The sequence below is a fragment of the Branchiostoma lanceolatum genome, chromosome 1 (genome assembly GCF_035083965.1).
Source record: "Branchiostoma lanceolatum isolate klBraLanc5 chromosome 1, klBraLanc5.hap2, whole genome shotgun sequence".
Taxonomy (NCBI): Eukaryota; Metazoa; Chordata; class Leptocardii; order Amphioxiformes; family Branchiostomatidae; genus Branchiostoma; species Branchiostoma lanceolatum.
In genome coordinates, this window is record NC_089722.1 from 16,684,216 (window position 1) to 16,706,951 (window position 22,736).

The 22,736-nt window shown below is 43.6% G+C and overlaps 1 protein-coding gene across 2 annotated transcripts in view; it reads right to left on the reverse strand.

The window, feature by feature from the left end:
* Positions 1-687: 687 nt before the first annotated feature.
* The window catches only part of LOC136438127 (kin of IRRE-like protein 3), a 31,596-nt gene continuing 9,547 nt past the window's right edge, over positions 688-22,736 (reverse strand). Inside the window, exons 2-12 of one of the 2 annotated variants that reach the window (XM_066432852.1) lie at positions 20,448-20,783; positions 12,934-13,245; positions 10,950-11,097; positions 9,902-10,017; positions 6,346-6,597; positions 5,409-5,714; positions 4,203-4,325; positions 3,132-3,219; positions 2,553-2,677; positions 1,910-2,034; positions 688-1,606 (exon numbers count right to left, since the gene is read on the reverse strand). In XM_066432852.1, coding sequence (XP_066288949.1) covers positions 1,481-1,606; positions 1,910-2,034; positions 2,553-2,677; positions 3,132-3,219; positions 4,203-4,325; positions 5,409-5,714; positions 6,346-6,597; positions 9,902-10,017; positions 10,950-11,097; positions 12,934-13,245; positions 20,448-20,783 — 2,057 coding nt within the window. In that variant the 3' untranslated portion in view covers positions 688-1,480. Of the gene's footprint in view, positions 1,607-1,909; positions 2,035-2,552; positions 2,678-3,131; positions 3,220-4,202; positions 4,326-5,408; positions 5,715-6,345; positions 6,598-9,901; positions 10,018-10,949; positions 11,098-12,933; positions 13,246-20,447; positions 20,992-22,736 lie in introns of those variants that run through there. The other variant, XM_066432846.1, reaches the window with a different exon arrangement.

Below are 22,736 nucleotides of genomic sequence, written 5' to 3' on the forward strand. Positions count from 1 at the left end.
CAGAATCCACCACGGGGACTGCGGATCGTTGAAAAGTCCGATAAAGAACACAATACTACTGGTGAATTCATGCGGCAACCCAATATCTCATTTCAATACTTCGTTGTTCTTGCCACTACGAGATAAGACTCAATATCATGTTTCGTGAGCTACGACCAAGGAAACGATCGAGAGAACATCCCCCACCCACCCTGCTACTCATCGATCGTGAACGAATATCATCAACTGGAACACGGCATCGCGAAGCTACAGACGCGTGAGAATGACTAACATAACCCAAAGCGATTCTAAGTCAAGTCCTATATTACCAGATATCAACAACTTACTCTACCATGTATCCATTAGAATCTCAAAATAACGATTAGTTATAAGTTAGAATCCCCGCACACCATAAAGTGTATAGGGTGGAGCCCATCTCCGTTTCGTAGCCCTGGGCCACACTGTGGTGCAATCACTGCAGCAGGGGGCTAGTCAACTGGAGAGTGTTTAACTTCCATATGGTTTCAGAAGTATGTAACATTCTTATAAAGTCTTTGGTATGACTCGACGCGCCCCTTATCTAGACGTGTCCTACCCGGGCGCGAACTCGGGCCTTCTGGCTCCTCATAATTTGAACCAGATGTGGTAAGTGACAGAAGCGCAGACCACTACACCACAGGAACACCCCACCCAAATCACAATGAAGACTGTAAAACTTTACATTTTACTCATATGCAAGATTGTATTTTCTGTCTACTCATACATCAAAGAAATATCAAAACATCTTCAGTTTACAGTGCAATAGATCTGAGAAGTGGCACAGAAAAAAATGAGTTTTCATTCAAGAGACGTCTTCAATACGATACTGTTTCAATGATTAAGTCCGGAATACCGACCTTCTAGCGTCCTTCGGCGCCGTGTCTCTCACATCAAACATGGCCGCTGTCTATGCTATTATTAAACTTATCTCGCTGGGAATTAGTACGATTTCTCATCTTACCGCTTCCACGCCCGGGGAAGGAGAACGCATTAGATTCGTTATTAGCTTTAGAAGGAAGTTAATTACATGGATTTTAGAAGATCTGGTTGGCTTTCCACACGAAGAGTTTGAGTCAGAACAGCGAGCACTTCCGCCAACTGGAAAGTATTGATTGGAGAGGTATCAATTCTCGGGTAGTCATAGGCAGGATGCAATCACCATGTGTTCAAATCGAAGATGAAAAGCTTGTATTCAAAAGAATCGAAGAAGTGGTCCTGACATTTAATCATAGTCTATTGTTTCGATGGGGTTGTTGTAGCCAGATATCTGCTGTCAACTTGCCTTGTTCTGCGATTCTCCGACTTAGGTATCAAAATGTTAATAAAGTCCAGCCCACCAGCAGAAGTTAGCTATCACGGCGAAGTAGTTACTCCTTCAAAAGGCACTCACATCTCCCATGTTCGTTTGTTAAAGGCTTGTAGTCGACAGGTTGGCCACAGTCACTGTCAGTTTTTTGGTGCGTTACACGATTGGATGGCAGTCTTTCGAAAACCCAGTTCCGTTTGAAATGGTCTCGGAGTTCCTGTGTTTCGTCGGGGTCAGTTTTAAGGTTTCGTCATTGGCACCATCTTCGATTCCATCCGGTACCTTAAGGAAAAAAAATTAAGAGTTTACAGCTTGTACCTATCCTTTAGTCATGGAAGATATCACGATATCATTGCACCACAATGAATATTTCGCTTCTTCTTAGGCATTTCGTTTTTCATGCATCGCATTTACTATATATCATATGTCTCTTTGTCAAATTTTGGACTTCGCTCTACTGATTATCGTACTTACTCCATAAAAGATCAGAAAAGTACAATGCTCGGAAATAAATGTCTGCAACTTTAGATCCTGGATTTGTGAGCGTTAAGGTTCCATTTTACTACGAGCAAAATTATGACGTACACGATCAGGTACAGCCACTCTCAGCTTCAGGTCTTTGATGTAGTAGGGTCGGTTGATGACGTATCTGTCCCCCATGTCTCTGCCCATCATGGGTGAATAACTGTTCGTCGACTGGACCGTCATCTCTGCGGTGGTAACAACAAGCCACATTTCAATGTCACAGAAATCGATTACGAGATCAGTAGCGAATCGCCCTGAGGTTTAGCTTCGTCCAAACGTTGCAAAAACCTGGCGACTGTATATTTGTTATGTAAAGATCCAGGATGATTAAAACATACAGAATAAGAAATAGAAATTCCAAACCCAACATCAAAGAAAAGGTAAGAAGTAAATCTGGAAGAATATCTACCTATTTATAATCTCCAAACAGATCTACAAGGTGCCAAAAATCGTAAATGCTAGCCAGAGAAGCTCCAGTCAGCCAGATAAACTCCAGATGAGCTTATCTGGCTGACTGGAGCTTCTCTGGCTAGCATATACGATTTTTGGCACCATGTAGAGCTTATCTAGCTGACTGAATCTTCTCTGGCTAGCATATACGATTTTTGGCACCGTGTAGATCTGCTTGGAGATTACCTATTTACACATCGAATCGTTTTCAAGCTTATACAACAATACTGAATCTCAGTTGGTAGATACCTACGTGAGCAGGGATGACATTCATCACTGTCACTGTTTACAAGAGGAGAGAAGTGCTTGGATGGAGTTCCTGTCGGCTGGAGCTCAAAAACATTCGCACAGACGGTTGGGATGTCACCTCGTGGATTTCTGGACAAGATTCAAAAGATGATAGTATTATGCTGTCTCGGAAAAGAAGACGAACCCAATAAGTTAGAACTTTGTGTCCGTAGTGATAAATAGAGTAGTCATATGTTACATTGTTCATCATTGTCTGCCCGTCCTCTCCGTGTTACATGTACATGTACTTGCAATTAGCCTACGGGCAGGAATTTGGAATGAACTCGCATTATACGTTTGTATAAGATTTGGTACCGTTTCCACTTCTAAGCATACCAAGGCAAACATACCATTTTTCCCTTTTTAAAGAGAAGTAGGACAATGACATAAGTAAAAGCCTAGGAAAAAGAGCTCATTTCAATCTACATTATTAACGGGACGTATCGCAGGATTGACAACTGTAATCCTCAAAGTACATTGGCAAGAAATAGCTTGTGATAGATACAGACTTAGGGAAGTGGGTGTTAAGATATGTGGAACTTACCCCAAGGGATTAGATATCATCCTTCCACTAACATCGTTATCAGTAGGTGCGCAGTAAGAGAACGACTCAGACGGCCTCGTCACACTGTCTGTAGTGACAAAAAGCACTTTCTCAGTATGAGGAGATATACAGCTCTTGTCAATCTTGTCCGAACACTAAGAGACGGTGACAAAGATTGCAACACGGAGCTGTCCATCAATTAAGCAGCAATAAAGTGTCCTTGTACGCTTTTTCGACAGTATAAACGCACCGAAGCAGCTAATTTATTGGCGTCCTAATTCAACTGACAACACATATCATTTAAATTAACACATAAATTTCACACCTGTTGACACCTTATTTCAGCATGCAAATTCCTTTCCATTCATTTTTGTATCTAGATGTTTTTGATTTGCTGAGCAACAAGGAGCTGTCCATCAATTGAGCAGCAATAAGGTGTCCTTGTACGCCTTTTCGACAGTATGAACGTAGCGAGGCAGCTAATTTACTGGCATCCTAATTCAAACGACACCACATCTCATTTCAATTAACACATAAATTTCATGCCTGTTGACAACTTATTTCAGCATGCAAATTTCTTTTCCATTCATTTTTGTATCTAGATGTTTTTGATTTGCTGAGCAACAGGGGCCTGTCCATCACTTGAGCAGCAATGAAGTGTCCTTGTACGCTTTTCGACAGTATAAACGTACTGAATGAGCTAATTTATTGGCATCCTAATTCAAACGACACCACATATCATTCCAATTAATACATACATTTCATGCCTGTTGACAACTTATTTCAGTATGCAAATTTCTTTTGCTATATTTGTATCTAGATGTTTTTGATGACCTAATTTCTCGTACGTTTGTTTGACGTGTAACATCGTATGTCATCACTTTTAAAGGTCACATTACATTAAAACGAACCGCAATGTAGTTCATCATGCCATATCGTGAAATAACTACAATCCATCATTACGCCACATTCCGTCACACCGCAGTGTTATCAATCGCATGACTACACATTATACGTTTCGTCAGATCGCAATTTATTAATCACATTCTCTGTATTCTATTCAATGCCTACCAGCTTTCCTGTGTCGATATTTCCACATTTTTCTTGTCCTAAGACACAGCATGGCAATAATGGCTATCAGGATTCCGACGACAATTCCCATCGTAATGGCAGCAATGAGTACCGTCCAGGACTCTGAGGAAACATAAACAGAACATAGTTCATCACCAAATTGGTCTGACCTACAAACCCATTGACGTATACTCGTACAGCATGCGCAGTACAACATTATTGTTTTTGAAAAATTGTATGTCTGGGAATTCAAAGTCGGTCAAGAGCCAGTGGTGCTCCATTACACTTTATCATTGGCCTTTAATAGCCAGGCTCCCCTACTGAGTCAGCGGCATGTGTGGCCCTTGATAAAGCAAGTTATTGATCTTAAACTGTGTTAAGGGGATTGTTTTAACGGTTCATCTTAATTAAAGATGGGGGTTTCTTTATTTCAGTTTTAGCCGCAACAAAGATGGCTAATGAATGAAGGAATCTACTTGTCAGATCAACATGCTCCTGGTGTCGATATTGTTTTATACTTTCGTCGAAAGCATATACATATGCATCTGGGCCGATTTTAATTTCTTAATGGGGATTACTTGATTTGCTGCGGGCTTATATCATACTGCCGTAAAACGCATCTAAAAGATCCCGGATCATCAGCGACGCCCACTTTCCTTAATGAAATTGCAACGGAGTATTAAACAAACATCCCGTCACAAGTATGCAATATGCTGCACACGCCTGTCGCTAATATTTCACAAACGGGCTGCCATAACACAACTTCCCAACTTTATGAATCTTAGATGTATCCCATTCATCACCGATAGTATTACGCACGTCTTTCTAGATGAGATATGAACCGTTCCGTCGTTTGCCGACATTTCCTGAGACAGGAAAATTCATCTTAAAGGGCAAATTGTATTGACGACCACAGACGTAAAAACACAGTAAGCTTTTCAACGCCTACGCACGAGCAGTCAATCACGATAATATAGAGCTTAGCTCGAAAAAAAAAGTATTGTAGATCTTGTCAGCCAGAAGAATAGCAAGAAGAGTGATAGACTGTAAGGGAAACGTAGTCAGCGGTTTAAGAACAGGAAAAAGGGACCAACACTGGCGTAAAGGGAAACACCTTCTTTGTGTTTGAGATAAGTACGGTTTATGTGGGGTATAGTTAGGATAAATGCGACGTACAGAAAGAAATAGAGTGATACATGTATCTACCTGAAACTTCTACCCTGAATTTTTCTTGATCTGATCCAAACATGTTTGTAGCGGTGCAGATGTAGTCTCCACTGTGCACGGGATCCGCAGTGCCGATGGTTAGCGTGCTCTGTGAGTCTCCACTCATCTTCACCGTGATGTCTCCCGTTCTTCCCGGCCGGTATTTTTTCTGGTGTCCCGAGACCCCCTTCCAGACCCAGTCGACATAGTCTGGAGGGGGGTCTGAGGTGATGTGACAGGTTAATCTGACCGTGTCTCCTCCAGTGACCATCACGGGCGCAGCATCCGCCAGGACGTCTGGTCTGCCTTAAGTGGAAGGACAGTGTTGATTTGTCAGTCGATAAGTTCACGTAGTCTGGTAAGATAAACTATATCTGTTGCTTTTGAGAAATATATAAACATTACTCACAACAAAAAGAGAAGCTACTTTGGGGAGCTTTCGAGACGGACTCTATCTCTTCATCAACCCGGTTAAGTCAGATCTCGTCTTTGAGTTCTCTTGTCACGTGACTGATGTTGTTTATCACGTGACAAGAGACAGTCATATACAGGCTATATCTGTTGCGTCATCAAAAGGATCAAGACATTGATTAGGTATAGTCTGGGCTAATATTCGGCGATTCTGGTCAACCATCACAACTTATGTAATGAATTGATTATATATTCTATAGTTAACACACACAGGCAGTGTTGATATGAATATATATCTTTATGTCTATATATCTATATCTATATATCTATCTATCTATCTATCTAATGAGTATCTATCTATCTATCTATCTATCTATCAATCTATCTATCTATCTATATCTTTCTCTCTCTCTATATATATATCTGTCTCCAGGTCCTAAACTCTTATTAACAAAAATTAGAAAATGTTGCTGCCTTTGATGTTGCATTCTGCCCTACTCATGCATATATGCACGCCGACACTAACCCATGACATTGATGAAGGTCTCCCTCGAAACTTCCGGGAACCTATCACTCCACGCGACGCACTCGTACAGGCCCTCCGTCTGGTAGGTCAAAGGTGAGAGAGATAATGGGTTGTCTAGGAGAGTCCGGTTGTTCTTTCGGCGCCATTTAATCTTAGGTTTCGGATTCCCGTTGGCGACACATTCTAAGTCCCAGTCTTGGCCAAAGAGAACGCTGACTTCTTCTTCAAACGTGGGTTTGATGAGTGGAGGACCTAGAACAAGGTCGGAATAGTAATGAATTATGGCTGCACAATTAATGGGTTACTACGGGGCAACACACATGGTATGGCAAGAAACGGTAATCGATGTATGCAATATAGAGAGCCGGGTAGCTTTGATGTCTGCATGAATAATGGTCGTTCAGTCGTTCCATTCGATTTTTTAAAATGAGACACACATCGATAGTCCTTGGTTGTCATGGCAACGCATTATCATGGGATGTTTCACAATGTATCATGGTTTAGTTTGAAACTTTTTGCTACGTTCAAGATTGAATAATGAAAGCTTGTGTTTGCAGAGTTTGCGATATTTTGAGTACAGTATTTTCTTCATATAGATGCGATGGCATATACAATGTAGGGTACACAGGCACCTCAGATGCTCGCATGCAGGCTCCAGCAAGCGCCAAACCCCGGATGGGCAGCAGTCGGGCCAAACCATTCAAGGTGCCACCTCACAGTGGTTAAACCTGCACCAGGGTGCCAGTGTAGGATCATAGACAAGACACGTGCACCTTGTAAACCAACCGTGAGCCAGGCCTTAAACTTGTCACTGGAGCACTCACAGGCAGTCTCCAAGCAGACCCAACGGTTGCAAAGACCATATCCGACTGGCAGAAAGATTTTTTTTTCCAATCCGACGGTGCCTGACAACTTCTCTGGCTGACTGGAGCTTCTCTGGCTAGCTTGTACGATTTTGGCACCGTGGAGATCTGCTTGGAGATTACTCACAGGGGCAAGACAGTGGACTGGGGGCTGTACGTCCTCCATTCACGCAAAATTTCCTTTGCACATGATATGTGACATGGTCTTGAAACGGAACTTGAACAATATATCACCGCTAACCTTGATGACACTTCTCCCAGCAACATGTCTATAGCCTGAGAAAATGTGGCCATAGTAGCGCATTATAATTAATCACCAATTCCACTTGGTTCTTGGTACAAGTATATAGGACAGAGACTACCCGAACCCTCCCCTACCAGGCTCCACAGGTCGCTGGAAAGATAGTATAAATTTACCAAATTGACAGATAACATGCCAGTGTAGTTAGCTGGTCAGGGAGTACAGTTTGCGTTTTGTAAAAGAATTACCTTCTTTATAATCACGCCCGACTGCAGCACCCCACTGGGCGCTGGTTGGTTTATTACCTAAATGATCTTCAGCACTGAGCCAGCTTATTTGTCTGAATAATGGGTGGATTACTTCTATATCGTTTGAAGATGCCGACTCCCGACAGGCTCCCTGGGTCGCAAACTGTACTCCCTGGCCAGCTAACTCTTCTGGTATGTTATCTGTCTATTTGGAAAATTTCTACTATCTTTCCAGCGACCTGTGGAGCCTAGTAGAGGATACCCTCCTTGCAGAACAGCACAAAGCTCAGGCTATCTTACTCCGAAACTCAAACCAAGCTAACCGTGACAAACTAACAGCATTGCGGTCCCACGGTCAAAGTGAGCTTAGAAAGATGAATAACGACCTGCGGGCAAACGTGTCCAAAGAGATTTGCAGATAGTGGTAACCAGCTGGGGTAATCTGAAAGCAGCGCATGGATCAAGGAGGTTATATAACTTCCTTGCATGGACAAAGACGTGGGATACACCTCCCCGTTTGGACCACAGACGGTTCTTCTCTTATTACAGACAGAATTGCCATTCTTGGGCATTGGACTGAACACTATAAACAGCTCTTAAACAGGCATACATACGTGTGTGGCGTCGTGTGGCGTAATGGTAACAACATTAGGCTGTCAAACAAGTAGACCCGGGTTCGGTCCCGGGTTGGCCCCAGACATGTCTGGACATGCGCCCCGTCGTTGTGCCCTTGGGAAAGGCATTTAACACAAACTACCTCACTTCACTCAAGCGAAAATGAGTATCTAGCTTAGGTTAGGGACGTCCCTCGGATTGGACGTTAAATGGAGGTCCCGTTTTTGGGGAGAGCCACACCCCACGCATGATAAAGAACCCACCACACTTTTCGAAAAAGAGTAGGGGCATACCCCAGTTTGCGATGGTTCAAACCTTACATCCTGATTTGACCCGATACATGTCATTAATTGCCAATTTCTCGGCAGATGGACATACGTGGTCAGGTAGAAGAAGGAGAAGGACAGTGACATTATGGAAGACATCTTAGAGCTCCCAACAATGACAGAGATGAACGATCATGCCAACAGTTAATGAAGTTCGAGCGGAAGTGAACTCCCTCAAGAACAACACGGCCGCAGGCCCGGTGAAGTCCTGAGAGTTTGGAGCGAGCCAGCCGCCATGGTCCACTCATTCATCACCGCTGCCTAGAATTCTGGATGCGTCCCTTCCTGAACGGAAAGGCTCTGATCTTGTAAGAAGAAGAGAGATAGAGAAGACTGTGGTTTCAGCAGAGCCATCTCACAGGGAGAGTACTCACAAGTATACTGTTTCTCCGACGTCTCAAAAGCTGCTAAAGATCTACTACCAAAAAGCAGGAGAGGTAGAAAAGACTGATTCACCACAGATACGATATTTGCTTGTTTGTTATCTCCATGAAAAATTGAGATTTTGAGCGTGTCTGTGTGCGTGTTTGTGTGTGTATCCGGATTCTTGTAGTCAATTGTAATTGTAATTAAGGAGAAAATTGGTAGATAACTGGAATTTCATACTTGTGGCATTTTGAAGTTATGTGACAATGAACATAGTTGAACATAAATCATGCAAATAAGGGCCTAATTTGCATAATATATTTCACGGAGATTTGAGGTCTCCGAACTCTTATCAATGAGAAGCTCAAATCGGCCTGCAAACCGCTTGTAAAAAGGCAGATCTGAGGAAAATGCAGGGAACAACATCAACCATTACCTCTCCATGATCTTCGTTAACCTTACTGCCCTGGACAACACTTACATACGTTCGGGCCTGAACACGGGGAAGACTCAAAGACTGCGGCTACACACAGCCCCAACAAACTTGCACATCAGGAACACGACACTTATGAACATGCATATATGAACATGCTGTATTATTACTAATCATTTTTATATGCGAGCAATGTGTGTTAAAAAGGTCGAAGGGGTTCAAATCCCATCGCACAAAGCAATGTAGATAAATCACCTTTGTTACTACATGTACATTTAGATTGGTTCGCAGACCGTTTGTTAACGTGACATCTGACCATTGTACATTTTCTAGTCTATGAACGTTTGTCTTCTATTTTCCATTAGGTATCAACGTGCTCTTTGCTCCCGGAGCCGACTCGTGTCCAGGTCCACTTATTCCACGTGAAAACTTAGCCTAGGGCTAGTAACACGACTTGTACTCACATATCACTTCCACGCTGATGGTTCCCACGCCCCTTGGTTCGACCCCGTTGTCAGCGACGCACTGGTAGGTGCCACTATCCGCCCTAGACACCCGAGGGATCCTGAAGGTATAGCCCCTAAACACACAACGGGATCGATTCCAATTTATGGCACCGAGATTCATAAATAAAACGAATGTGTATGCTTACATGGGCCTTACTACCTCATTTGTTTTGACGCTAAGAAGCCGTGTAGGTCAGCCAAGCTACCCTGTGGGACACAGCGTCGGTCTGACATCGGTGACCATTTCCACCAAGTAGCCAAAGAATTGAGAATTAATGCAACTCTACAGTACTTCAGGGGATTGCGAAACCCCCAGTTCGTTGCACTTTGCCCTGGATAATCCATTGCACGGCAGCCCGTGGTGATTTTGGGTAATGAAGTGCTTCATCTTCCTCACCCTTATGGAGGGAGGGCAAGGTAAAATGTCTGACTGTACTTAGTATACACCGCAGAAAATGGCATCTTTCGGGGATATAAACTAGCACTTCATATAGTGATGAATCAGCTCTCAACTAACTCAGTGCAATATCCCATGCTATTGCCTGTTGATTGGAACTTCAGACGGAGAGAACTATAATCATGGAAGTGTGTGTGGTTGATAGTTTCTGCACGTTAACTACATGGCCCTGGGTTGAACTTGCAACACATGGGTATGATAGAGACACAGAAAAACTGCACATAGCATAGAGAGCTCAGTTGAGTAATTCTTTGTACATTTTTTTTTCACATTTCGTTGATGATTATTGGCCAATTGTAAAATGCAGCTGGGAACCACCCACCCTCAGTTCAAACTGCCATTACGGACAAAGTAGTTATTATCATAAGTAGTTATCATAAGTAGTTATCAGTAGTAGTTATCAGTAGTAGTTATCAGTAGTAGTTATCAGTAGTAGTTATTATGATGAAGTAGAAGGTAGTTTGGAAGTTTAAAGATCCTTAGAAAGATATATCCCTCATTTGTGTATCTTCTTCACATCAACATAAACGTTAACATTGATGATCATACCTCCTTTGTGCTCTAGACATAGACTTTCCGCCCAGTTTTGTCCATTGTAAGACTGACGCAGGATTACTCTCCACCAGACAAGTCAGATTGGCGGGCTCTCCCTCCACGACCCGCACGGATTTGACAGGCAGGGTGACCGTCGGGGGATCTGGAAAGGCAGTATTCATCATCAATACCCAGCCGTTAAACAAGTTAGCATAATTTGTGGTTGTCTGTCACAGATAGGATGATCTAAGATAAAGGCTCAACAGAAAACCGCCCCTATCATTGCTTTGCTTAAGCCCCCTCTCACTGGACCCGCGGCACGCCGGCGGCGTCGCTGCGGCCGATCGAATTGACAAAGCACCCAACGAATTTCATCGACAAAAAACGAATCTTTTTAAGCTTTGTGTGTTTTGTTGTCTTTTTGGTCATACTTGTATGTTTTGAATGATATCCCCGCGGGTCCAGCGAGATGGGGGCTTCACAGATATAAGATAATCTTAGATAAACGCTCAACAGAGCACCGCTCCTATCATTGCTTTGCTTACACTCTCCGTTTACATACGATACTTGATATGCTTGTTGTGAATACAGTGGTAAACAACATTATGTTATATAGGATAAGCCGTTTTTAACAGCACATAACAGAAGTAACAGCTGGAGTCATTACTTTGTGCTAATGCAGATTTCTGCTGTTACCACGACGCAAAAATATCCCCATCATTTCATGCTGGGAGGTTTAGATTGAACAAATTCCCTCACACTTGCCCCACACCTGACTCGTGACTTCACCTAGGTGTGAAAAATGCTTCCATCGTGCGCGAGAAGAGGATGGCCTACTCGTGAATGTCAACCTAATTGTCGTGGCAAAAGTTCACTGCGATATTGCCCAGGGTGCGTAAAATAGCTGATATAAATTTTCCTGATGTAAAGTGGTGCGCGGACGCTCCCGCTGCTCTTGAACCCAATCGTGGGATTGGGGATAAAGTCATGTTCTTCATGCTTTGTGGCCCGCAAGTGTTAACCGTTTGGGGGTAAACTGTTATTGATCAACATTCTTTATAACTGTGGGGCGTTGCAATAGACGAAGGTTCTTTCAATGTGTTGCGGTTTTTACGTTGTCGCTAACTGCTTGCAAAATATGATGAATGATAAGTAACCGAGGTGATTTGAGATTGGAGAATCGATCTGCAAGCTAGCAAAAAATAATTTCTGCAGCTTTCTATAATCAATATTTCATTGAGAGCAAAATCGGTATATTTGTGTTTGTAGGAAGTTTGGTCACAATTATGACTAGCCATTCCGGCAGACAGGTAATGGCATGGTATGGTCCTCTGCTTCTGTGCTCATGTTTCTTTATATGTATGCATGGCAAATTCACAGCCAAACGCTCTGAAATGTCAGAGCAAGTTTTGACGCCAAGGATATAGGATCAGGACCTTCGGTATCAAGTGTAAAGGTACAATCCTGCATATAGATGAGCACTTGCCCCGGAGGTTGGCAATTAGTGCAATTTGCGCATTGACACAAACACACCCAGTAGTGCTGAAGGATTACCCTCTTATAATACCGGGGTTTTTGTGATTTACTACCCGTTGTTGACACCCGGAATGTATTCTTACCAAATGGTATAGCTTTTCTGTTAGTTAAAGTTAAAATCCTCCCACACCATAAAGTGTATAGGGCGGTGCCCATCCACGTTTCATAGCCCTGAGCGACACTGTGGTGCAATCACTGCAGCAGGAGGCTAGTCCACTGGCAGTGGAGTCTGCTTAACTTCCATACTGTTTCAGAAGTATGTACCATTTTTATAAAGTCTTTGGTATGACTCAATGCGCCTCTTGTCCAGAGGTGTCCTGCCCGGGCACGAATTCGGGCCTTCTGGTTCCAAGTAATTTGAACCAGATGTGGTAAGTAACAGAAGCGCAGACCACTACACCACAGGGACACCCCGATAGCTTTTCTGTATCTGTAGGCATTTTAGTTGCATGGATTTACTCACAGTTGATCCGAAGCGTTCTGGACGTTGTTTGTCGTGTCGTTAGCCCAGGGAGTACTTGCTCAGCCACACAGCTAAGGTTGACGCCATTGTCCCACCTCTGTAACTGAGACACGACGAGGTCGAGGGAGGCTGAAGACACCCCTGCACTCTGGCCGGGGCTGCTGGTTGGGAGGACGTACTGCTCCGTGCCGTTGTACCATTTCAGGCGGGGAGGAGGTCGACCCCCCTCCGAGAGGCAGGACAGAACGAGCCCTTCACCGGCCAGGCGCGGCCCAACGTCGCCTGAAATTATGGGCGGCTGGGAGGGGGGAACTGAAGGGGACAAATATTGCATAATCAGCAAAAGCACAAGGAAAATACATATTAAAGAACTACATAGAAATGCTCCTACTTAAAAGTGCATAAGACATCAATGACATCAAAATTAAGAATTTCCTGAAAATACAAAAGCCATAATACTATTGTTAAATAACATAGAAATTTTCACAAAATATTCACACTTCGGATGTTATTGAACATCGAACCATCAAAACATCATACCTCCAGCTTTTCATTCTTCCCACCGGGTAAGTACATTAATTAGTGGCTGGACCACTCATGACGTCACAATGAACATGGCAGCCGATTTGCACTGCGACTCGGAAAGAAAGTTCTTTTGAGAAGCAAACAAAATAAATATTGTTATGTCTTTTAATTGAATGTTATCACGATAATTACGCACTATTTGCTCATCAAATAATGTTTTTCACAAGCCGTGGTGTAAGTTTCCGAACCGGCTGCCGTGTTCATTGTGACGTCATGAGTGGTCAAGTCATTGATCAATGTAATTACCTGGTGAGAAGAGCAGTTAAGAATCAAGAGCTGGAAGTACATATGGTTTCTGATGTTTCAATGTTAGATAACATCAGACGAGTGTGTATTTATTTCAAACGTTTATATTTCATTGAATGATGCTATTCCTATTACAGCTAATAAGGGAGTGTTGTATTTTTGGTGTCTAATGCACTTTAATCGTCCTTGGCAAAGAGGGCAGAATAATGGCAGAACATCTCGCCAAATCACTTGTCAGCAGGATTTTTCCTGTCAATAATGTTACAGAATTATTTTAGCGCAGATACTTCATGCAGCATAATTGCTGCAGATTTTAACAAGATGTTAGGATCAGCCGAGGGCATTTCATCTATCACCATGACTGATCATGAGTGTCTCCGTATCGGGGAAGACATATTGATTTCATTACACTTCACGGTTCTAGGAGATGAAATTTGACTTCTCTGATATTTTTAGAAATAAGACATAGACTGTGACTGAAGGAAGACAATGACACTGACAATGACTCACACATAGCTTCGAGAAAATTAGATATCTTGCAGATAGATTTTGGTTCAATAAGAGATCTCCAATAAGGATATCACTATCTGCCTTCAATAACAGTGGTTAGATTTCTCATTTTCTTGGTAACCATTGTTTAGAATAACACGCAATGATTTGGTTTTCTTTACTATTGGCTAAAAGAATTATCAACTGATTATTTCTAACAGGAACCAGGTACTTTAATGTTTACTTGGATGTAGTACGATACGACTTCTTTCACTTCAAATACATGTTCCAGTAGCACAATAGTAAGGCGTACTTACACTGTAACATTGTACATACAGACTCACTCGCAAATATGCCAGTTTGATGATGTTTTACAGTACCATTGTGGTAGACATTGTAGTAAATACACGAAGAGCGCTGTCCAAAGAACACGTTCCGATCCACCACCACCATTGTCAACTCGATTCTAAGAAAACATTGGGGGAAGCAGTTGGGGATTTGTTTTTACGGTCACTTGGTCAGCTCCCACATGGCTTTCATTTCCCCTCACTGCCCTGGCATCTGGTATTAGAGGTTCTTGATGTAATATTCCTTTCATCAAACAACCACAGCCCCTGCCAAATTGAAGAGGCCTTTTCCTTCAGGGCATCCTCCCTTTGTTCCTAATGAATAGTTTTCTAGCTATGATGTACAGTAGCGGGTTGAAAAGGTCAGCAAGGTCAATGAGCAGTTCCCTACCCCAGACATTCGTGGCCACTTAAACCGAGGAAAGTCAATTATTAATAGCTTTTAGGAAGACCATGGTATATCTAGCAAAACATAAAAGAATCCTTAGTAGATGACAGCGCATCTGTTGCATAGCATATGAGACTGAGTGGTACTGTATGATTGCCTTTACAATTGATGTTCTTCTGTCTTTATTTGAAGGCAGCTTACGGGGAGATATAGACCCATGAGATGACGTCCTGGGGAGCTTTATACCTGAAAATAATGGGGCATAGGCTTGGGTATCGTTTTATATCATATTCTGGAAGTTATGTCGTCCCCTGTGATGCCTCTACGCTCTACTGGGTCCAGTCGATACCATTCATTAGCATGTAGCACACGTATAGTATTGAACAGACGGGTAATTAGGTATCGGCCATAGCGACAAGGAGACCAGCACGCCAGGATCGTTAAGACAGACGTGGACAGTGTGTCTAGAAATGACTCTGATTCCATACTTTCTATCTGGACTGCATGGGTAGGTAGAGAGGGAATATCGCAATATTGACTCGACGAGGTTTAATAATCCGTCGGTTATTGCCTGATGTTCGGGTTGCTCATTTTGGAGAATATCTGATGAAATTGGCCTGGCGGTTGCAGCGGAGACATAGCCGTTGACGGCGGCTAATGGAAGTATTGCGTCCGAGCAATACCAGCCGGGTTTGCCCAATCCATCACATATTTAGGGATCGATGAGGTGTTAATCTCTGTGGATAGACACGGCATCAACCACCACACCTCACTACGTCAGATCAAATGGTAGCACGGCCGCCTCATATATCTAGTTGCATCTTGAGAGGTCATCACATTATCCGTCCGAACAGTTGGGATTGGAAACCATTGGAGTTCACCAATCGAAAGAGGATGGATAAATTGGTCGGAGAGGCATACTTGATCCTTTAAGAGCACTTCACCGACGAGCACGTGTGTTGTACATGATGAAGCCAGGATGAAAGCATGGCCATCATCTACAGGCCATTTGTAAAGTTTTTCTTCAAGCGTCAAGCAAAACAAATTTGTATGCTTAAAATTGATATTCATGTACATGCTGTTATGATTAATCAAGTATTGATTGGAAAAGGTACCTACTCGTTAGTATCTAATTGTAAGTCCAATGACATCATCTGAAGTTGTAATGCTCACATTGAACTCAAGGCCGGGTGATTATGGGTCGCTGTGCAGGGTCATTCTATCGTAATTGCACGGATATAGTAGCTATTCTTGGCGTCTAGTATTTTGATTTTCATGGTCCTCTAAATATTGTATACACACAGTGGTCAGTGTGGCTGGATTGCGTGCAATCGCATAGAATGAAATCATTACTTGAGACGCAAAGAGGTCACAGGTTGACCCAAGGGCATATGTGTTGACGTCCTCGATGTATGGACATACTGGTACAGGCCGTTAGAATTGCTAGGCACTTAAAGAAATATGGAAATCCTTTTTTTATTGAAGATTTAAGAACAGTAGGCCATAATCTAACTTTGGCTTGGAATTTTCTACATGTTAAAGTCAAATGGTAACATTTCGCAGGAATTATATTCGTCCAATTGTCACGAATGCATATTATGCAGTACTTCGAAAACACGAAATATTGGGACATGCACACAGACACATTAGGGATGACCCTTTATTTCCTGAGTAAGGCAATTTTATTGGAAAGGCGTCAAAACGGGAAGGTGGTGCCGTCGAATTCAGTCCAATTAGGCCCACATTCAAGAGAAATGCTGAAAATTGCAAGTAATTGCTTCTTTGATTGATGTGATCTCCTGTTGAAGTCACCTATTGTAGTTTAGGCTGTAAAATTACGTTATCTAAAGCTGGATTATCTTATCAAAAGTGCGCCAATAAGGGATGGCTGTCGTGATCCCCGCTAACCTAATACTCCTCCACGGGTCTGGATTTCTTTAGGGTTAGGGTATGGATTGGGTTATGGTATGGGTTCGGGGCTAGGGTTTGGGTATGGGGTTAGGTTTAGGGTACAGGTTGGGTTATGGTATGAGTTCGGGGCTAGGGTTTGGGGTTAGGGGCTAGGATTTGGGTATGGGGTTAGGGTTAGGGTACAGGTTGGGATATGGTATGGGTTCGGGGCTAGGGTTTGGGTATGGGGTTAGGTTTAGGGTACAGGTTGGGTTATGGTATGAGTTCGGGGCTAGGGTTTGGGTATGGGGTTAGGTTTAGGGTACAGGTTGGGTTATGGTATGAGTTCGGGGCTAGGGTTTGGGGTTAGGGGCTAGGATTTGGGTATGGGGTTAGGGTTAGGGTACAGGTTGGGATATGGTATGGGTTCGGGGCTAGGGTTTGGGTATGGGGTTAGGTTTAGGGTACAGGTTGGGTTATGGTATGAGTTCGGGGCTAGGGTTTGGGGTTAGGGGCTAGGATTTGGGTATGGGGTTAGGGTTAGGGTACAGGTTGGGATATGGTATGGGTTCGGGGCTAGGGTTTGGGTATGGGGTTAGGTTTAGGGTACAGGTTGGGTTATGGTATGAGTTCGGGGCTAGGGTTTGGGGTTAGGGGCTAGGATTTGGGTATGGGGTTAGGGTTAGGGTACAGGTTGGGATATGGTATGGGTTCGGGGCTAGGGTTTGGGTATGGGGTTAGGTTTAGGGTACAGGTTGGGTTATGGTATGAGTTCGGGGCTAGGGTTTGGGGTTAGGGGCTAGGATTTGGGTATGGGGTTAGGGTTAGGGTACAGGTTGGGATATGGTATGGGTTCGGGGCTAGGGTTTGGGTATGGGGTTAGGGTACGGGTTGGGTTATGGTATGGGTACGGGGTTAAGGTTTGGGTACCGGGTATAGGGTTAGGGCACTGGTTGGGTTATGGTATGGGTTGGGGGCTAGGGTTTGGGCATGGGGTAAGGGTACATGTTGGGTTATGGTATGGGTACGGGGTCATGGTTTGGTTATGGGTTAGGCTACAGGTTCGGGGTTAGGGTACGGATACGGAGTTAGGGTAAGGATTCAGGGTGTGGGTAAGAGTTTGGAGTTAGAGCTAGGACTAGGCTCGTTTCTGGGAAAGGGCCTGATTTTCCCTGATTTACTCAATCACCAGGTCATAGACTATAGTTCCACAAGTTCGTCATGAAACACCACGCGCAGTGTTCCCTTAATGACGTTGTAGAAATTTTTATCACGACATTTATGTTCAAATGTTTCTGTTCCAATTAACGCACTGCTACTATTTTCCCACGAAGTGCCAATATCATGGACACAATATATCTATGCTGCATGGGCCACAGCCATTAAAGTATCGGTCAATTAATAACAATGGCAATCTTCTGCTTTGCGTCAATAAGGTGATAACATCTGCTATTAAGACAGTTTGCATTTCGCTATCTGATAGGAGTAGACTGAGGGTATAGAACACTGGTTGAACAGTACAATCACGGATAACTGAATTTATTTTGAAAAGAGCAGGTTGGTTAAACAATTCCACACCAAGGGAATGACAGAAACTTACCATCGTAATGTAATTCAGGATATACGACTACCCTGTAAGCGACAGATGTTCAACTTTCCTGAATGGTTCTTTTATGACAACCTCATTTGTTCCAGCAGCCTTTTCCCCCATTGGCTGCCACAAGCCTGTAGCCACGCAAAGAGAAGAAGTCATCCGAGTAATCTTATAACCCCAGCCAAAAGCAGTTTCCCTAATTGCAGGGCAACAGTAAACCAACACGGTAAGCCCCAAACGTCCAGGGCCCCAGGTTTTTTTCCCAACGAGGTTGTGTATTACCAAGACCAAGACCAAGGTCAAGAGGGTATAGTTATTGATTCTCGAGGAAACCTAAATTTGTTTCACAAAGGCATCTAATTTCCTGGGAGGTACAAATCTGGTTTTAGCCCAGATGGCGTACATGCCTCGGAAACGCGGTATATTGTGTCAGGGTCTGTTTCCTATCTTTGCGTTTATACCCCGCATATTGCCCCTGTTCCTTTCCACAGTACAATACCCTGGGATAACGTCATCACTCACAAGACTCCACAAGCCATTGGCTCGTGAGGTTTATTACCTATCAAGGCCGAAGTGTGTTTTCAGACTGCACCGAGCGTAATATCTCACCCCCTCGTCTTTAGACTTACATTACAAGGCTCTTTCGGTTTTTTGATAAAAAGTCATTTTTGCCCGAAATCATTTCCGTGCCTTATGATACATCGCCGCACACCAGCAAATATGCCTGCACTTTATGAATGCCTCTTCGTCACGCGGGTTATTGAGGAGGAAAAGCCGATGTAATCAGAAAGCGGGTAGACAGAAACAGTACATCATCGAGAAGGTTGTTGGCAACCTAGATTCAAATCACGATATTTGATATTGGATCCCCCGCATATTCCTTATCTTTTCTGTTGGGTACTGTCTCTGTGGGCCTTGCGAAGTGAGGTACAGAAAACAGATACCCGTCAGGTGATGACCCGGTTAGCAATCCATTATTCTGCTCACGCGGAGTTGAAGCGACGAGAGAACCCCTGTGACATAACCTCGGGAAGAGATTAGGAGATAGGCATTAAGAGCTGACAGCATTAATTGGCCACATCAAATCCAGACACCTGTAGGAACGATGCCTTCATTGGGTGGAGAAAGCACAGGATTTGGTGACTACTAGTAATGGAGAAGGCTTTGCAATAACGATTGGTGCCCCTGGATAGACTTTTGGTGTGACATACTCCGTGGGCGCGATGCCCAGACAGGTGGTTTGTGGTGTGAAATGTGTTTGCCGGCTTGACCTACACCCCATTAATTGTATTCCCCCGAAACAAGGTGATGCGGTCATGCTATTATTTTATCATCGTGCGCTCTTGGACAGACAATATCGGGTGGGCGTGGGTTCAAGCGTTATTGTTACGCGTGTAGAGGCGTTTTTATTGTCTTCAAAACGACCTTATTCCAATATGTTCAAATTAACTTTACCTCATGCCAGTATTCATCACGCCAAACGGTGCGGTGATGGACGCACGAGGTGGTTGGTGTAGTTTGAAAATCTCAATTGCTCCTCCGTGCTGGTATTTCATACTCGCTTGCATTTCCAGTTTTGGGAGCGCAGGCTAACATATATCACAAGGAGCGCACTCCGCATTTTCCTGACGCATGTCAGAGACGTTGGTTAGAAGAATCTTGTAGCTAGTTACTAAATCATATTTTACATTTTTCCTTCGCATTAAATTATTAAGAGTCATTTAGGTTATATGATACAATAATTTATACGCTTCTCTTCAAACCTCATAGTGAAAACCTACTCTTTGGGACAAGCATTAATCATAATCATAAGTATATTGGTCACTAAAGGAAACTACATCAATCAGACCAACGTTTCCTGCAACCGTGATTCTTAGTTCATCAGATAAGTAGTAGTTCACACAACCATCTAAACATAAAGAAGAGATAACCGTCCATCGTTAGATAAACATAGAAGGAATGAACATGTACTTGCCTACTACGGTTAGCTTGGCGTCTCCAGCATCCCTCACGGAAAAGACGCTGCACCTGTAGTTCCCCTCGTCTTCAGGCAGGGCATTCTGAATCTTCAGATGATGTTCGCCTTTCCTTTGGTTCCCGGCGATTAGGTATCTAGGAAACTCCGGCGCCACGTTCAACCCCGACGAGATGTGATAGAGTTTGGCGGCGGACCGTGGGTTGTACCAGTACCAGTTGACCTGGTCCTTGGCGGACAGACCATCGAAAGCACAGCGAAGGGAGACCGTGCGGTTGATGAGGACGGCAGTTGATTCTGGTCGGACCCGGTAAGTGGCCGTTGCCGCCGCCGCTGCTGAAGAAACGAATACCAAGAGAAGTGAACAATGAGTTGCCGTTGCGGCGTAATTCCAATGCGACGAGGTGATCATTGTGCTCGCCTGATGAAGGAGTACTGTGTTTACGGATTGTTTATGAGCTGCACTACCAGTCCCGGCAGCCAGTCAAGCCAATGGCGCGCTGATAATCCATGCGGCAACATATACTGCTCATCGCTTCTACGTCACGACTATCCCACTGCATATCGGGGGAAGCCAACAGCGCCTATTATGGACAGCCCCTTGTGTGGCAAGGATTTTTGTTACCCTCCTGAACAAATGGACCATTCGAGAATTCTTTGTAGACATGTTGATATACTGACCAGTGAGTGGGTTCGCTCGCTTAGCAATAAGGTTGCTTATGGCTTTTTCTAGTTTTATCTTTTTCCAATCAACGGATCACGTCTCAGGTCGTAAAGCTGCTCAGATTCACACACATCGGCGTGATAAACAGTCGATGCGAAACAGTCTGTTTTTCCAGAGTCATTGTAGCTGAGTGCATGCACGGATCGGTACGTTCTTTCGCCATATCAATAATAATTTCATTGGAGAGAAAGGGCCGCGACTTGGGTGTTTGTCAGATTGCCGCTACCTCCCTTTTTTTTTGCTGATTGCAATCACGCTAATTGTATTTAAGGGTTTTCCTGGATTGTTGGCAGCCAACGCTGCTAGCAGTAACACCCACCTATATTGATTCATGGGCCAGAGCTCTCGGATTATTTGGTGTAGATAACAAATTCGGTTCCATTTACCTGACGTGTCGGATGCAATACGTATGTGTTTGACAACCAGGGCAATCGGCGGGGAGGATCGTGTAATATATTACTCCGTTTTAACAAATAACCGCCCTCTGAAGGAAGCAATTACTGCAATCGTCCAGCTTATGCACGCTTGGTAAAGGGCAGGGGCAATGCATCAGCTGTATGGAACCGGTCTGGGAAGATGATAAGCTGCCCAAGCTGGTCTCTGCACTTGGCCCTGGTAAATCAGTCATTCATAATTTAATGGCAATATAGACCAACGATGGTGTCCGCGCGGGCTCATGCATACGCAGGTTTTAACTAGAGAGGGTTTTCAATTTTGAATATAGGTTAGGCGGTGGCAGGCAACAGTCAATTCAGCAAGGTTGATTTTAGAAACGTGCTCTTGGGCTGACAAGTGCAAAGTCCTTAGAAGATAACGTCGTATTTGCTGTCATTTTCGAAAAAGAATGAATTCTGCCTAGAGATCAGTAGCAGTATAGTTTTCAGGTTAGATCCAATTTCAAGAAAAATAATTGCGTTGTTGAATGGCAAAATACCATGTAATTCAAGGTCTGTGTATTTTGAAGGTCAAAAGTTTCCTTCAGAGGTTCTGGATGTATTTGAAAACATTGTCTTGAAGTGTAAAATGGGGAAAATATGTTACGCCTCTTGTCGTGGATAACTTATGCCAACAAATAACTGTTTGGGATTCTAGGACGATATCCAAATGGAAAGAACGCCAAGATTAAGGAATTCCTGCAAGTCATAATTAGTTTTCAAGCCTATTACCGGGATCTCATCAATCCGACATGGACCAATGACGTTTCAGCAGCATGCAAATTGCACACAATAGCAGGAGAGAGCTCGGCGGCGGAAAATTAGACGTTACGGACATACAAGTAATGGCAAAATGGTGGTTGTGATGCATGAACAGTCGTTAAGTCAATGTCACTATGGTATATTCACTGATTGCTCCTATCAGGATGGAGCGGAATGGTAAGCTTCTCACTCAAATCGATTATACCCAAATTGTATTCGTGGGCAGGACGAACGTGAGGAACTGGCAGTGGGTACCAGTTGGCTGTAGTCCATCATTGTCTTTTACACAGTTCCATTAAGTTTGTATGAAGAAATACGTTTGGATAGATTCTCTCTAGCCATGTGAAGAAACGAGCTGAATACCAGATG